Below are 16,969 nucleotides of genomic sequence, written 5' to 3'. Positions count from 1 at the left end.
TCAAGGAGGTTTTAAAATGTACAAACTGCAAATGGCAGTTTAAAAAAATTATTCAGATGTGACATCTGCAATTTAATCATGTGAGGGAGTGGGAGAGCGGTGGTGCAGTGGTTAGTACACCATGTGACTTGTGTCTCTGGCCATAAGGGTAACGGCACATGAGACATTGTCTGGCAGATATTATTTCTTTCAGTTGTTGTGTGGTTTCATAAGCACGTGTAGAATAATGGGCAGTCTCTACACACATATGTACACACATACAGTGAGGGAAAAAAGTATTTGATCCCCTGCTGATTTTGTACGTTTGCCCATTGACAAAGAAATGATCAGTCTATAATTTTAATGGGAGGTTTATTTGAACAGTGAGAGACAGAATATAAACAACAAAAATCCAGAAAAACGCATATCAAAAATGTTATAAATTGATTTGCATTTTAATGAGAGAAATAAGTATTTGACCCCCTCTCAATCAGAAAGATTTCTGGCTCCCAGGTGTCTTTATACAGGTAACGAGCTGAGATTAGGAGCACACTCTTAAAGGGAGTGCTCCTAATCTCAGCTTGTTACCTGTATAAAAGACACATGTTCACAGAAGCAATCAATCAATCAGATTCCAAACTCTCCACCATGGCCAAGACCAAAGAGCTCTCCAAGGATGTCAGGGACAAAATTGTAGACCTACACAAGGCTGGATTGGGCTACAAGACCATCGCCAAGCAGCTTGGTGAGAAGGTGACAACAGTTGGTGCGATTATTCGCAAATGGAAGAAACACAAAATAACTGTCAATCTCCCTCGGCCCGGGGCTCCATGCAAGATCTCACCTCGTGGAGTTGCAATTATCATGAGAACGGTGAGGAATCAGCCCATAACTACACGGGAGGATCTTGTCAATGATCTCAAGGCAGCTGGGACCATAGTCACCAAGAAAACAGTTGGTAACACACTACGCCGTGAAGGACTGAAATCCTGCAGCGCCCGCAAGGTCCCCCTGCTCAAGAAAGCACATATACATGCCCGTCTGAAGTTTGCCAATGAACATCTGAATGATTCAGAGGACAACTGGGTGAAAGTGTTGTGGTCAGATGAGACCAAAATGGAGCTCTTTGGCATCAACTCAACTCGCCGTGTTTGGAGGAGGAGGAATGCTGCCTATGACCCCAAGAATACCATCCCCACCGTCAAACATGGAGGTGGACACATTATGCTTTGGGGGTGTTTTTCTGCTAAGGGGACAGGACAACTTCACCGCATCAAAGGGACGATGGACAGGGCCATGTACCGTCAAATCTTGGGTGAGAACCTCCTTCCCTCAGCCAGGGCATTGAAAATGGGTCGTGGATGGGTATTCCAGCATGACAATGACCAAAAACACACAGCCAAGGCAACAAAGGAGTGGCTCAAGAAGAAGCACATTAAGGTCCTGGAGTGGCCTAGCCAGTCTCCAGACCTTAATCCCATAGAAAATCTGTGGAGGGAGCTGAAGGTTCGAGTTGCCAAACGTCAGCCTCGAAACCTTAATGACTTGGAAAAGATCTGCAAAGAGGAGTGGGACAAAATCCCTCCTGAGATGTGTGCAAACCTGGTGGCCAACTACAAGAAACGTCTGACCTCTGTGATTGCCAACAAGGGTTTTGCCACCAAGTACTAAGTCATGTTTTGCAGAGGGGTCAAATACTTATTTCCCTCATTAAAACGCAAATCAATTTATAACATTTTTGACATGCGTTTTTCTGGATTTTGTTGTTGTTATTCTGTCTCTCACTGTTCAAATAAACTTACCATTAAAATTATAGACTGACCATTTCTTTGTCAGTGGGCAAACGTACAAAATCAGTAGGGGATCAAATACTTTTTTCCCTCACTGTACCAACCAAATAATGCAATCGTGCTCAGAGCCAGATTCAGGAAGTGAGTATCAAGTGTAGCATAGCTGCAGCCAACCGCCTGTTTAATATGTAGCGTCGGAAATACATAGCACACGCCGCCGTATGTATACTTACCTGTAGTTGTGGGCACGGGTCTGTAGGGGGTGCTACCCTGAGCTAGAGAGAGAGTCGGACCGTTGAGAGGCCGAGTTCCCCCCCCCCCCCCCTGACTCCAGGTGGGGGGTTGGAGGGTTATTCCAGAGCCCCCTGGAAGGTTCCAAAAAGGGGGCGGTACCGGGGGCAGAGAGTCCCCGAGAGGTGTATATAAGACGGACCTCAGAACGGCTCGAGGCAGTGCTCTGAAGATGAAGACTGAAGACCAGCTAGGCTAGGACCCTGGGGACCCCTGGGACCCGATGTCCTTTCAAGGGCCGGGGCCGAGCGCGGACCAGTGGTCGAGACCCGCACCTTGGTAGGGTCGGGTCAATTAGCCTCCCCGAGGTCACCCTTAGCCGGAGGACTCAGAGCCGGTAGTCCCAGTGATAGGGCACGTCGGCCCGGAGGCCATACCTACCCAGGTAGCGGGGGTAAAGGGCCTTTTGTTACGGTATTTGAATAGAACGTGTTGCCTCTAAGCTACGTCTCCGGTCTCCATGGGAACCCACTACAAATACATTAACTACATCAACCACCATTCACAACTGAATGACAGTTGCATCACCACAGCGTTTGCCAGGCTATGTGCAGCTTGAGGCCACGTGAAGTCAGTTAACTGACCGAGGTGACTCAAAAATGCACCACCTGTGCTCTCCAATGTGTCAACCTGCTGCATTGTATCCACCCCAGGCTCTGCTCATTGTTGTGAGTGAGGAGTAAAATACACAGATGAGCATGAATAGAATCCACGCCTAGCGTCCCACATCCAGTCAGATGGGATGCATTCTACTGTATATGTGGTATCTAAGTGACCGTTTTGTCAGTTTTGAAATTATGAAAACAAAACAATAGGCTTACCCTTTCTGGCAATAACACAGCGGTTGTGGCTAACATTTTCACGGAAAATTTTCAGACGTACGCCTTCCAGGCATCCAATCTACACCTGTCCTTGTGGAAGAGGTACGTGGATGACACGTTTGTCATCTGGCCACATGGCCGACCGGCTCTGAAACAATTCCTCAACCACATCAATTCCATACACCCTGCAATCAAATTCACCATGGAGGTAGAAAAGGATGGCATGCTACCTTTCTTGGATGTCTTAATCAAAAAGATACCAGATGGCTCAATGAGGAAAGTAACCCATACTAACGCCTACCTAAAACCTGATTCCCACCACCATCCATCCCAGAAGAATTTCATCAAAAAGCTACACCATAGGGCTCAATGTATCTCCGACCATGGACACCTAACCAGTGAACTCAAACATGTACAGCAAGCTCTCAAGGCGAATGGATATTCTGACTACACAATCCGCAAAGCCATCACCCCAACCGTGAGGAAGGAGCCATCTGAAGATCCAATCAAACGCATAACCTTGCCTTACATAGCAGGGGAACCAAAAATATTTCAAAAATCTTCAACAAACACAAGATCCAGGTCCGATTTAACACAGTGCATACAATTTGTGATCTGATCCCATTTGTGAAGGACAAGATTCCTGACATGCAATATCCCGGCGTCCACAAACTAAGCTTTATCTTGATTTAAAGCTTTCGTGACTGCAGGGATTCATATTCTTGGTTCTTTCGGTAAAGTCAAGTAGAAGGGAAATAATAAAATAATATAAATATAAAACATTAAAAATTCTCACGACGTTTCGACTGCAACACAAGCAATCATCATCAGGTGTGAAATCCACAGCAATAAATTTTGAAATAAGTATAACCAGTAAAAACAAAGTTTTTCACTATAAATCCTTTATATGCGTGGCGGCTAGAGTCCTCTCGTCCTCTGGCTTGAGATGGCTGCCACCTATGGGTCAGATGATTGTCTGCCAGTATTAAGCAATTGGTAATTAAATATTTAATTTGTTTTCCCTAAACAGTGTAAAATTTTGGAAAAAAATTTTCACGAAAATTAATTGTCACACACAACGAGTCTGTGTGGAAAATGTCAGCTCGATTGGATCACGGGAAGTGGGTTAAAAAACGAGCGAAAGATTTGCACGGTCCTAAGCAAGCAAGCGAACTTAATATAAAGGATTTAAAAATATATTCGCCTGTGGAGGACGCGGGGATCGATCCCGCGACCTTTGGCATGGGAAGCGAGGGCGCTACCAACTGCGCTACTCCGCCACGGCCTGTGGAGGGGTTACGCTCTGGGCTCCTACACTGTGACGTTCAGCCAAAGCCATGAATGAGTTCTATTTGAATAAATGTAAAATAATTTTTTTGCCTAAAAAGTGTAAAATTTTTGAAAAAAAATTTCACGAACATTAATTGTTTCGCACAACGAGTCTGTGTGCAAAATGTCAGCTCGATTGGATCACGGGAAGTGGGTTAAAAAACGACCGAAAGATTTGCACGGTCGTAAGCAAGCACGCAAGCAAGCAAGCATGCGAACTTAATATAAAGGATTTAAAAAGTGGCGGTTTTTCCTAACGTCAGAACCAAGGACAGCGATTTGGCAGTTTGCCAGATGGACGAGTCCATCTATGTTCGTAAAAGAGGAGGGGGGAGCAGAAAATGGAATGCGGTCTGAAAGTCACCGTAAGCGTGAACACAATCAATTAAGACCTGAAATGGTTTATCAAATCCTTCCAATGATTGCTAAGCCAGAATCCATCTTCTCAGTTTAAATTGTCTCTGTGTTTGTATATGTGAATAGCCTCATGAACCAACCTCTCATGGTAGCCAGATGGCTTGCAAAGAACCTCTGTCTTGGAGAAATCAATGTCATGTGAGCCCACTGAATTATAACAGTGATCTGCCACGGCCGAGGTGTTGGTCCTTCCGTGTTTTAGGTCTGCTTTGTGCTCACGGATACGGTCAGAGACATGTTGTTTGGTTTCTCCAATGTAACTACTACCACAGAGGCAACTCAGTTTGTAAACGCCAGGGTACTGTATGTCCGGAATCACATATTTTACAGACGGAACCAGATCACGGATTTTATGTAATGTGTTGAATCGGACCTGGATCTTGTGTTTATTCAAGATTTTGGAGATCTTTTTTGTGATGCCCGCAATGTAGGGTAAGCCGGTAAGGTGATAGTTTTGAATGGCTCCTACGTAACTTTACTTCTACGTGACTTTACCGAAAGAACCAAGAATATAAGCTTTATCTGCGACAGCAGTTACATTGGGGAAACTAAACGACATGTCTCGGACCGTGTTCGTGAACATAAGGCAGATCTGAAACACGGCAGGACCAATATTTATGCTGTGGCAGATCATTACTTTAATGCGGCTGGCTCACATGAACTTGATTCTCTAAGACGATGGTATTTTGCAAGCCGACTGGCTATCAACAAAGATTCGTTCACGAAGCCATCCATATATACAGACAAAATTTCAACCGAGACGACGGTTATAAACTCAGCAATTATTGGAAAGATATCATCAACTACTTTCGATCATGACTTGTCAACCTCTACCGTCAGCAGTGTGGATGTGTGTAGCGAGGTGCAATGCCCCCCCCCCACCATCTCTACCCCCCTCTCTCTCCCCCTATCTCTACCCCTTCCTCCCTCCATTGTTTACTCCCACATTCGCACTTGTTGCCCCGCCCATGCTGTTTACGCCGCACAGCTCTCCAACTCGGAACTCTAGTCCCCTGCCCACTCACTTTGGAAACCCTTATAAGCAGTTACATTTGGAGGCTTGCCCCCTATTTTCTCTCCGCCTGATGAAGACCGCTTGTGTTGCGATCGAAACGTCGTGGATTTTTTGCTTTAATTATTTAGTTTAAAAAAAATTATATCTACATGACTTTAACGAAAGAACCAATAATATAATAACACAGGTGTTAAGATGTTCAAATACCAAATAGATAAATTGTAAGACGTCAAGTCTGCATTAACCACACATACTTGTGGCAAAACATGCAAACAAATATGCTCTGATACTATACACAGACTTGCATCTTTTTTGTACTGTTGGCCTTTTGGCTTTCTCTCGTCTAACACTGGTGAGACAAAGAAGGTTGTCTGGTGTAGGCCAATCAGTTTCAAAAGCAATGCATATATTATCAGAGCATATTTGTATGTTTTCCACAAGTATGTGTGGTTAATGCAGACGTGCTGCCAGGTATCTACAATAGGTATCTATTTTTTTAACACTTGTTTCATTATCAGAAATAGTAAATGTATATGTGATGCAAGTTCAAGATGTTGCTACTGTTTATGTTGCTAATAGGCTCTGTTATCAGGCACAAGCAAGGATCAGGTTGACTCCAACTATCTTATTTTAGTGACTATACAGGTAAAATACATGGACAAAAAGGCCATGAAGTTAAATATGAAAAGAAATTAAATCCAATGCTGAATGTCTCTTAAAATGCATATGAATTGTCATTGCGAAATAAAATTATTGGTCCTTTCTCTTCCAGATGAACAGCGTCAGTTTCGACTGCTGGAAACCAGCGATTTTGAACTACCCTATGACTACATGTCCATCACCCACTATGACAGGTAGGCCTTCATGATATCACCTTCTTGGGTTGACACCCGAACTCTGTGTATGTACAGTGTGTATATACAGTACAGGAAAATCCCACAGGGTGATGTTTCAGCTATGCACGGGTCGACGTTGCTAAGATAGTTATTATATAGGCTTGGGAAATCTGAGAGCGCTGTATCCCTTGGGAGCTACTATGGTATGAGCATGTATGTTTTTTGTATTCTGGTGTGATAATGTAACTTACTCAACCCGCTTACACACAACGCAAGTGTTCACGCATGGCCGCATGCATAGCCACCAACTCATTGAGGATATCAGCCATGCGGACACCTAGATGGTGAATCGTGAACATTCAAGTGAGTGTTAGGGGCAATTCAGTGTGATAGGTGAGCTTTCGCAGTGCGAGTAATGGAGATGGGGGTTTTGTGTTGCAATGAAATTGAACGTGTACACACACACACACACAAGAAATGGAGAGCGACTTTTCATCCTTTATTAGAATACAAAGGGTGGAAATCATTTAGAATTAGTTCAACAAAGAGGGAAGGGGTGATCATTTCAGACCCAGGACACAAAATCTTAATTTTCCCTCAAGGTTTATTGTTTGTCGAATTTAGTTTTTTGCAAAATGGCATTTCCCAAGTACGTAACCCCCAAGTACATCGACGTTTTCCTGTTTGTGTAAAAGAGTTGCAAAGCAGATGCTGGAAGGGCTGTTTATGAACCGGCAACACAACACTTGCACGCTGGGAGCCTGTTTTGCAATGGCCGTTCCCGGGTCTTTTAAGCTCTTGTCTGGACCTTCCTGAATGTTCCAGGGCTCTCCCTCTCTCTCCACCACCCCTGTGACCGCTCACCCCTCACCAACGTTTCTCCAAACCAATAAATGTGCCGTACTTTTCTCCTTGAAATTTGCCATCCAATGAGGTTCAATCACCTCACTTCAGAATATGTCACGTATGTAGTTGGAATGTTTTAGCCAAGAATATCGTATTTTAATAATACACTTTAATTATAATTAATACATTAAATGGGTTTGTGTTATTTTGACCCTTACACATGTGTGGTGAGTTCAACTGAGTCGCAGATGTAGACTTGGAGGCAACACATTAATTTAACTCCAACACGGGGTAACTACCCCTTAACAGAATAACAACCTATGGTGGTGACCACCAGGCTAACTGCACTAATTACAACGTAACTAGCTACTACGGACCAGGACCACAGCTCGGGCCCAGGTCCACGTGTTGGAGACTCGGTAGAACGTAGACGAAGGTTTCTTCAGGATGAACTACGCCGGTCCCTCTGGGGGACCCGGCTTATATTCTCTGCAGCGTGGCCGGCTCCGCCATTGACCACGACCACCTTCCAGAATCCTCGGGAAGGATCTGGATGCTAACCACGTGACCACCCATAGCCCCCACTTGGGCCTCTTTGTAGACTTAACTGGCCATGTGTCCTCCCGGGTCAACCAGAGTGCCATGGCCTTAGTAACCTCATTCCTACGGCCGGCACTCCCACACCCTGTCCTGTAGGGCTGGCACTGCACGCCAAGCGCGGTGCTATCTCGCACTATCAATCAGCACTCACTGGGCGCCTCTGGGGCCGGTACTACACCCACACCATTGTGGTGTCCAATGTCGTTACACCGCACACCGTGCCTCTCTAGGGCCGGCACTGCACAGTGACATCCCGCAATGTCACTACACATGTGTATGTAACCCATGCCCGCTGTGCCTCGTTCTTCTGGCCTTGAACTTCACCGAGAAGACAGGAGCGGTTATCATTAAACCAAATTGTCAAAGTTCGGTAGTACTCATGCGTTGTCTTCTTGCTTCTGCTTGGCGTCTCTCTGCCATTTGAGGGCCCCAAAACACACTCCACTTTTACTCCAGCGTTGCAGCGCGCCCCACTAGCTCTCATCAGCTATCATGTACACAGGGAGCCTCCAGGAATTGTCGATATAATTGCTCAAACTGAGCTACCTATGCTTTGATAGTTGAATTGTCTTTGTACTGTTTGCCTCTTGGTGTTCTCTGGTCTAACACTGCTGGTGAGACAAGGCCATAAATAAGGCTGTCTCTGGTGTAGGCCAATCAGTTTAAAAGATAATACATATACTTGTAGAGCATATTTGTTTGCATGTGTAGCGAGTCCAACTGAGTCGCAGACATTCTCTTGGGAGCAACACTATTTATTCACATTAACACGCAACACAACACAATCTACACTCGGGTCTCGAATGCCCATCTAACCACGCTACGGCAGACCTAGACATGGTTCGCTATCCCGGTCCGGACCACAAGCTGGGTTCCGGACCGCATGGCTAGTGGCTTCTTCTCCCCGACGTGAATCTTCGTAACACCAGCAGTTGAAGAACCCCGAGCTCCTCATGGAGCCCTCGTTATATGCTCCCGGGCTGGGGCTGGCTCCGCCCTTCGCCCCGCCCACCTTCCAGGTTTCTCGAGCTCCTTTTCGAAGGTTCCCGACAGCTCTTTTAGACCACATGACCACCCCACGGCCCCCATCCACTGGTGGCCCCCCTCCAATATCATCCGGTCACGTGACAGCAGGTCATCCAGCATATCATGCCCCAAGGTAACCCTGGCTGGCTGATGCTCCCTCTCGCTCCCTCACCGGGAGCCCGCACCGCACACTGCTAGCGGTGCCTCCGCGCTGACCAGCGCTCACTCAAGCCCCGCTAGGGCTGGTACTACATCCCGTAACCCGGGCTGCCCGTACTGACAACACATTACCGGCCGTGGCTTCGCAAGCGCCGGCACCATACAGTGACAAGTACAGTCACTACACATGTTTTGCCACAGGCATGTGTTTTTAATGCAGACTTGATTCCTTGAAATAAGTATCTATTTTTTCCTTGAATATCTTAACACCTGTTTTTGCCAAAAAGGGTAAAGTCTATTCTTAATTTTTTCATCAACTTGATACTGGCAAAAAGGTCCTATAAATATAGCATTAATGATTAATACTCATGGCACCACTTATTAGTGGAAGTTTGTGTAATTATGTATTCGTAGGTTTCGCATCTCATTAGGCTCTTGGGTCACTTCACCACTCAGGTGGTGTAGCCAAGTGTCCACTAAAGCCAGTGAAGTGCACTGTTTACCTAACTGATTTCCGCAAGCTGCGGTGTTCTCTCTGCGCAGAGCACTGAGTGCTCGTGGCAGTGACAGGCACAGGGATTCCACCAGAACCTCATGAGTCATCAAACACACAAACCCCACCACACACAGCACCAGCCAATGAAGTCCAATGGCTGACGTGCAGTTGTGTGCATATACTGTAGAGTACGCACGTGTTGAGAACCAACTGTGATACTGCATGCACATAGGCACACACTGATATATAAGTGTGGCACTGTGTACAGCAGGGGTCCTCAAACTACGGCCCGCGGGCCACATGCGGCCCACCGAGGACATTTATCCGGCCCGCCGGGTGTTTTTGCCGCTGCTGCCTGTCTGTTACTTTTTTCTACATGAGAAGGACGGTCATTGGTGGAAGAGGGAGAGGGGGCGGAGTTCCCCCCAATCAGACTGCATTGAAGGGCAGTGCAGTCTGTATGTCTCTGTGTGGGCAAAGTTATTCCTGGTATATTGTTTTTGTAGCGCTGTATATATATTGGTATTTTACTAATAGCAATTTTGACTCCCTAGGAAACAATGATGTCAAGAAAGAGTAAAATTGACTCGGAGTGTAGGATATTCAAAGAACAGTGGACTTATGATTACTTTTTCATGCAGTACAAGGAAAGAGCTGTGTCTGATATGCCAGAATATAGTGTCTGTGTTCAAAGAATACAATTTACGTCGACACTATGAAACTCAACATAAAGATAAATATGATTGTTTGGTCGGAGAAGTGAGAAAAGATAAAATATTAAAACTGAAAAATACATTAACAACTCAGCAAAATACTTTTGTGAAGCAGAAGCAGCTAAATATTTCATCACTGCGAGCAAGTTTTCAAGTTGCCAAGCTAATAGCGTGCACTGGCAGACCATTCGTGGAGGGAGAATTTGTTAAAGAATGCCTTCTTTCTGTTGCCAAAGAGATGTGTCCAGAGAAGGCCGATTTATTTAGTACAGTGAGTCTTTCAGGACCTACAATTACACGGAGGATTGAAGAAATGGGAGACAATTTGCATCAGCATTTGCAAAACTCCAAAAAAAAAACTTTCCTATTTTTCCTTGGCACTCGACGAAAGCAATGATGTTCGTGATTCTGCACAACTTCTAATTTTTATTCGTGGGACGAATGACTATTTCGAAGTCACAGAAGAGCTTGCTGCACTGCAAAGCATCAAAGGAACAACTACAGGAGAGAATATCTTTCGATTTAAAGCTTTCGTGACTGCAGGGATTCATCTTCTTGGTTCTTTCGGTAAAGTCACATAGAAAGGAAGTAATAAAATAATAAAAGTAAAACATAATAAAATAATTCTCACGACGTTTCGGCCACAACGCAAGCAGCCGTCCTCAGGTGAAAACCAGGTCTGTTGGGGAGACAGCGTCTTAATGAAACAGCACATGAGCTTGGAGCATATATAAGCTGGGTTGGAAGCGGGGGAAAGAGCGCCTTGACAAAATAATTTGCATATCAAGAGGAATTTAGCATATTTATGGGAAATGCAGGAATGTGATTAGTACTACATATGCCCGTGCTGCATATGTAGTACTAATAACATTCCTGCATTTCCCATAAATATGCTAAATTCCTCTTGATATGCAAATTATTTTGACAAGGCGCTCTTTCCCCCGTTTCCAACCCAGCTTATATATGCTCCAAGCTCGTGTGCTGTTTCATTCAGACGCTGTCTCCCCGACAGACCTGGTTCTCACCTGAGGACGGCTGCTTGCGTTGTGGCCGAAACGTCGTGAGAATTATTTTATTATGTTTTATTTTTATTATTTTATTACTTCCCTTCTACGTGACTTTACCGAAAGAACCAAGAAGAGAGGATATCTATGAAAAGGTTTGCCAAACTGTGAATGGTTTGGAGCTGAACTGGGCTAAACTAGCCAGTGTGACAACTGATGGTGCTCCTAGCATGGTGGGGTCTAAGAAAGGAGTAATTGCTCGCATTAACCAAGAGATGGACAAACATAACCATTCTCATCCAATAGCCATACACTGCCTCATCCACCAACAAGCGCTGTGTAGTAAATCACTGAAGTGGGACTCTGTTATGAAATTTGTGGCATCTTGTGTTAACTTCATTTGAGCTCATGCACTAAACCACAGACGTTTTCAGGAATTTCTGTCTGAGCTAAATGTTGACTATGAAGATGTTCTGTATCACACAGAAGTCCGTTGGCTGAGTCGAGGGAGAGTTTTGAAACGTTTCTATGACTTATTTCCACAGATTACAGCTGTGGGGGCCGTTGGCCCCCGGGGTCCCTCCCGCCTGCATCCCCTATTCCGTTTACGTTACCCCACCTCCCTATTACCCGCTACGGTTTCGCCGGCATTCGAACGCGACGCCCCTACTGTTACAGCCTCGCGCCGCGCTCCCACGCTGCGAGCATACGTGCGCACATCATCATCAATCAAACGCCGTGCTCGCAGTATAGCCCTGTGCGGCACGTTACCAATGCGCATCCGTATCCGACACGTAACGAACGTATGCGCACTCCCACACACAGCTCTGCGCGGCACTCACTCAACACTGACCACTCACGTTAGGATCGCGCACCTGTATTATACACGTCGTGAACGTGCGCGCACACACATACAGCTCCACACGCGATACCCTCTCTTGCGCCGCTCTGCGCCGCGCTGGCCGCTCACGTTATGATCGCGCACCTGGGGTACGCCGATTACGCACGCCGAGAGCTTACGCATACACCGTGCCACACGCGTTCACACTTATAACACGAGATCACACGAGGCCACGATCAGCTATTAATGATTTATTATCCGCTACCTGGAACTAGATGTTAAATCAGTGAGTCGACGAGGCTGGCCTACGCTGATACCTCTATACCTATTCCCGATTTATCTGCTATGATTCTAATTCACCTTCTTACTCACTGTTAAGTGTCCACGGCGGTCCGCTGATCCTTGTGCTAACCGCGTGCCTCGGTGCGTCGCACGGACGTCCGGGTCGCTGGCTGGAGCTGCGTCTGGTCGCCTGGCGCTGGAGTAAGAGAGCGATTTCCCCTTTGCGCTCCCCATTTATCCTGATTCCCGGACCCGGGCCCCTACCCCCTTCCCACGCACCGTGCGCCTTCGCTATGCTAATTAATCCTTTGTCCGCGCGGCGTGAACTCCAAACAATGGCACGCGCCCCCCTCGCCCGGGCCAGGCAGCTCCGCGGTGCCTTTGTTCCGCTAATCAATGAGCGACCTGCACGGCGCAAATTCCAATCAATCCTTTTCTCACGCAGGCCCCCATCATCGAGGTTCATGCGGCGGTGTCCATCACAAAGGCCCGTCGTGGGAAGCTGTGCATGGCTCCCCGCGCGCCTCCCCTCTCCCGATCTATTCATACCTTCAGCTTAATCGTTTACCCTCCCCAACAATTGTGCCTGCGCGCTCAAGTGCAACCATCCCAACCTTCCGTGACTATGCGCAAGAGCCCCTGCGGTCCTGCTACTCATGCTGTCCCGTCCTTCCCCTGCTTGCCTCGATGACCCGTGGGGGTGTGTGTGGGGGGAAATGCGCCTCAACCGCGGTGGCCGAATGCCCCACGCCGCGACCACACCATATTAAGGCCGGTCGCAGCGCCGCGGCGCAACGTAGCACGGGGGAGGTCATCCAATTCCCTGATCGCCGGAAACCGTGAGAGTTAATCCCGATAAGGGTTTCTCGGATAAAAACCGGTCGGCCAGGCGACCTCCCCTCGGAGCTCTATGGGGGGGGGGGGAAATGAGTGCGGGTGTGTTCATGTGAGGTGAGGTGAGGGGGACGCGGGGTCGGCTCCGTTGCTTGGTGGTGGCGAGGTCGGGGATTTGGCGCCTGCCGAACGGCTTCGTGGCGGCGGCATCACACAGCTTTTCTGCTTAAAAAAAACAAAGAAGTACCAGAGCTCAATGATGCAGAATGGAAATGGCACCTTGCCTTTCTGACAGATGTAACAGAGCTACTCAACAGTTTCAGTGTGCAACTTCAAGGAAAGGGGAAGCTCATCTGTGATATGCAATCACATGTCAAAGCATTTGAAGTAAAATTAGGCCTCCTCATCAAACAAGTGAAGGAGGAAAACTTCTGCCATCTCCCCACAACTCAAAATCTGTTAGCGGAAAAACCATTGGTTGCATTCCCAAACAAAACATGTGTGGATTCACTGGAAAAATTGCAAAAGGAGTTCCAATTTGGATTTAAAGAGCTTCATCTCCATGAACAGGACATACAGCTTTTCCGTAACCCATTTTCTATTGACATTGAAAATGTGGATACAATTTACCAAATGGAACTGGCTGAACTGCAGAATTGTGACTCTCTGAAAGACGCATTCAAGTCAAGCAGCCTTCATAATTTCTATGCATCTCTCCCCTCTGAGACATATCCTCATCTCAGGAACCATGCACTCAAAATGGCAACCATCTTTGGCAGCACTTATGTCTGTGAACAGACTTTTTCCAGAATGAAACATTTGAAATCTCCAACCAGATCTAGACTAACGGATGCACACTTGCATCACTTGTTACGACTAGCAGTGACAAATATGGAACCGGACATTGACCATCTCATTAGCCAAAAGCAGGCCCATAGTTCCCATTGAAATACTGGCAAGTTTGTTGATTTAACTTTACTTGTTCTTCATTTTAAATATTGTATTTGTTCCCGTTGTGTTTCTTAACTTCAAAATAAGATATATGCAGTGTGCATAGGAATTTGTTCATAGTTTTTTTTAACTATAGTCCGGCCCTCCAACGGTCTGAGGGACAGTGAACTGCCCCCCTGTTTAAAAAGTTTGAGGACCCCTGGTGTACAGCATGGAAAGCGTCCTCACAACCTCCCCATGCCTTCACCACGCACACCTGCCGTGTAGCAGCTCACAAGTGGCATGAATGTGAATTAAGAGGAATGATCCATCCTGACCCAGCTGTGCATTCGCTCCATCCAATCGTTGGGTTTTCACAGCACAGGCAGCAGCTTCAGTGGACGCAGCTTTGCTGCTGCTTGTCTAGTGGAATATCCACGCATATTCGTTTAATTGCCATCATTTGCAACCATAACTCGCACAGAACGGGAATGGGAATGGTAACTACACTATGGTTTGTTAATGTTGCCCAATGACTGAAATTGAAAGATGCATCAGTGCTGTATGTTTATTTTTTGTAAGATTCATGTTTTATTTTAATTCCAATTTTTTTTTATTGTAGGAAGTTTTAAGAAACTGCATAAACTTTATTTGAATCAATCGCTAAAAACAATCTTGCCAAAAATAGTGCCTCTACCATAAAACAAGTTTATTCTGATGTGTTTCAGCTCACGGATATACTGACAGTTAAAAGCGGTATGTTAATGCAGCCTTCTCTCGCAAATGCGGAAGATGATGCATGTGCTATGTTCCTGTTAAGGTGTGCATTCTCCGTGGATGGGATAAGCCCTACGATCATCCCTAAATCAAAGACAGCCACTATTGGTCAGCGGGATTGCCTCAGCCCACTGGACGTCATGAAGATTCAAAAGATGTACAAGAATGTAAGTAATATGGTACATGTACGTGGTGTCCAGTATTGTCATCACATCACAGATAACCTGTACAAGGCATACGTTTACAGTGCAAAATGTGAGGCCATGCACGAGACACCCACCTGTTTAACAGAGAGGTACTTGGAAGAGGCAGCACAGTTAGTATTTTTCTGACCCATCGGTGCAAAGTTTGAGTTGCTTTCCTCTGGACACTTTGGTTTTCCAGTAGAGTACATGCAGACAATACTGAAAAGCAGTGGTGCCTATGGCTGGGTGACTCAGTTAATGCTCGCTCAGTCACTAAGCTCTGAGCCGGCACCGCTGGGATACTGGGTTCATGTTCACGTTTTAGTCACCATTGCTTAAACCAGGTTCACTAGTGTATCGAGTTGATGGTCTCAACTGAGTCTTCAATTACTCATTCATCACTTAACCCAGCTCTGAGGATTAAACATTTCGGATTGATTGCTATGTGATGCTTTTTTTCAGGATACGAATGATGCACACAGAGAGTGGCCTATTGAGTGACTTCAGAAGTTGTTCCGTGGTGTCATCTTATAGGACTATATGCTTGGTGTAAGACTTGAAATGTATATCTTATTGCATAATTGTTTTGCACAAATAGATTATGTGTGCAAAATGTAAAAAATAAGAAATCTGAAAATGGAATTAGCAAACTGTCCTTTGTATGGCTCTCCTGAAACAGACTTGAGAGTCGTGCTTCCTTGGGGAAAGAATTTCACATCTTGCAGTTATAACGTTAGCCAAGTATTTGTTAGCTATGAAGGGAGCAAGCAGCCAAAATCGATGGTATATGTACCCCCATAAATTGTAGTGCAATGATGTAATAATTGCATAACTCTGGTAATTGTTCACATTGCAATGTTTCGCCTAAGATGGCCAAGTCACTGAGCAGGGCGAGTGAGGTCACAGGCCGCAGAGTCACAGCTGTAGTGGTGGTGAACACGTTAAAGTGCCACTGGTGCCAGAGTGGGTCCGGATAAATCTGCCGAGTGGCGCACTCTAATAGCGCTGGCCCAGAGCGTTGGCCGCTCTGCTCCGGCTCGCCTGTGAGTCACGGGCAGCTTAAACGGCTGTGGGGTGTCCCGGCGAGGGGGAGGTGTAAGCACTCTTATCGTCTGGCACGATCAGAGCACGGTATGGAAACAAGGCTGAGCCTAAATTTCGATTTAAAGTATTCGTGACTGCAGGGATTCATATGCTTGGTTCTTTCGGTAAAGTCACGTAGAAGGGAAATAATAAAATAATAATAAAAAACCATAATAAAATTCTCACGACGTTTCGGCCACAACGCAAGCAGCCGTTCTCAGGTGAAGAACAGAGCTGTCGGAAAGACAGCGTCCTAATGAACACTGCTAAGCTTGGCAGCGTATTTTAAGCTGGTGGGAGGGGGAGAGCGCTTTGACAATGGAGTTTACATATCAACAGAGGAATTTAGCATATTGATGACAAATGCAGATATGGGATTAGTCACTCCTTGTGGAATGTGTAGGCGGTGGGGGGTCTCAAAGTCATATTATGATAATCCTACATAATACACTAGCATAATACGACTTTGAGACCCCCCACCGCCTACACATTCCACAAGGAGTGACTAATCCTATATCTGCATTTGTCATCAATATGCTAAATTCCTCTGTTGATATGTAAAGTCCTTTGTCAAAGCGCTCTCCTCCTCCCACCCAGCTTAAAATACGCTGCCAAGCTTAGCAGTGTTCATTAGGACGCTGTCTTTCCGATAGCTCTGTTCTTCACCTGAGGAGGGCTGAGCCTGCCCATTGAAGACCAGCCCTTGTCTGAACGT

The 16,969-nt window shown here is 46.0% G+C and overlaps 2 protein-coding genes across 4 annotated transcripts in view; both read left to right on the top strand.

The window, feature by feature from the left end:
- Positions 1-16,969, top strand: part of LOC133359253 (uncharacterized) — a 351,541-nt gene that overhangs the window by 184,069 nt on the left and 150,503 nt on the right. The window lies entirely within an intron of this gene.
- LOC133359254 (astacin-like metalloendopeptidase) overlaps positions 1-16,969 on the top strand; it is a 67,474-nt gene that overhangs the window by 37,118 nt on the left and 13,387 nt on the right. Inside the window, exons 11-12 of the mRNA XM_061577731.1 lie at positions 6,415-6,496; positions 15,030-15,153. Of these exons, the coding sequence (XP_061433715.1) occupies positions 6,415-6,496; positions 15,030-15,153 (206 nt within the window). The remainder of the gene's footprint in view (positions 1-6,414; positions 6,497-15,029; positions 15,154-16,969) is intronic.

Source organism: Lethenteron reissneri, chromosome 64 (assembly GCF_015708825.2).
Source record: "Lethenteron reissneri isolate LAM-NWPU_2019-01 chromosome 64, ASM1570882v1, whole genome shotgun sequence".
Taxonomy (NCBI): Eukaryota; Metazoa; Chordata; class Hyperoartia; order Petromyzontiformes; family Petromyzontidae; genus Lethenteron; species Lethenteron reissneri.
This window is presented reverse-complemented; position numbering and strand designations above follow the sequence as displayed.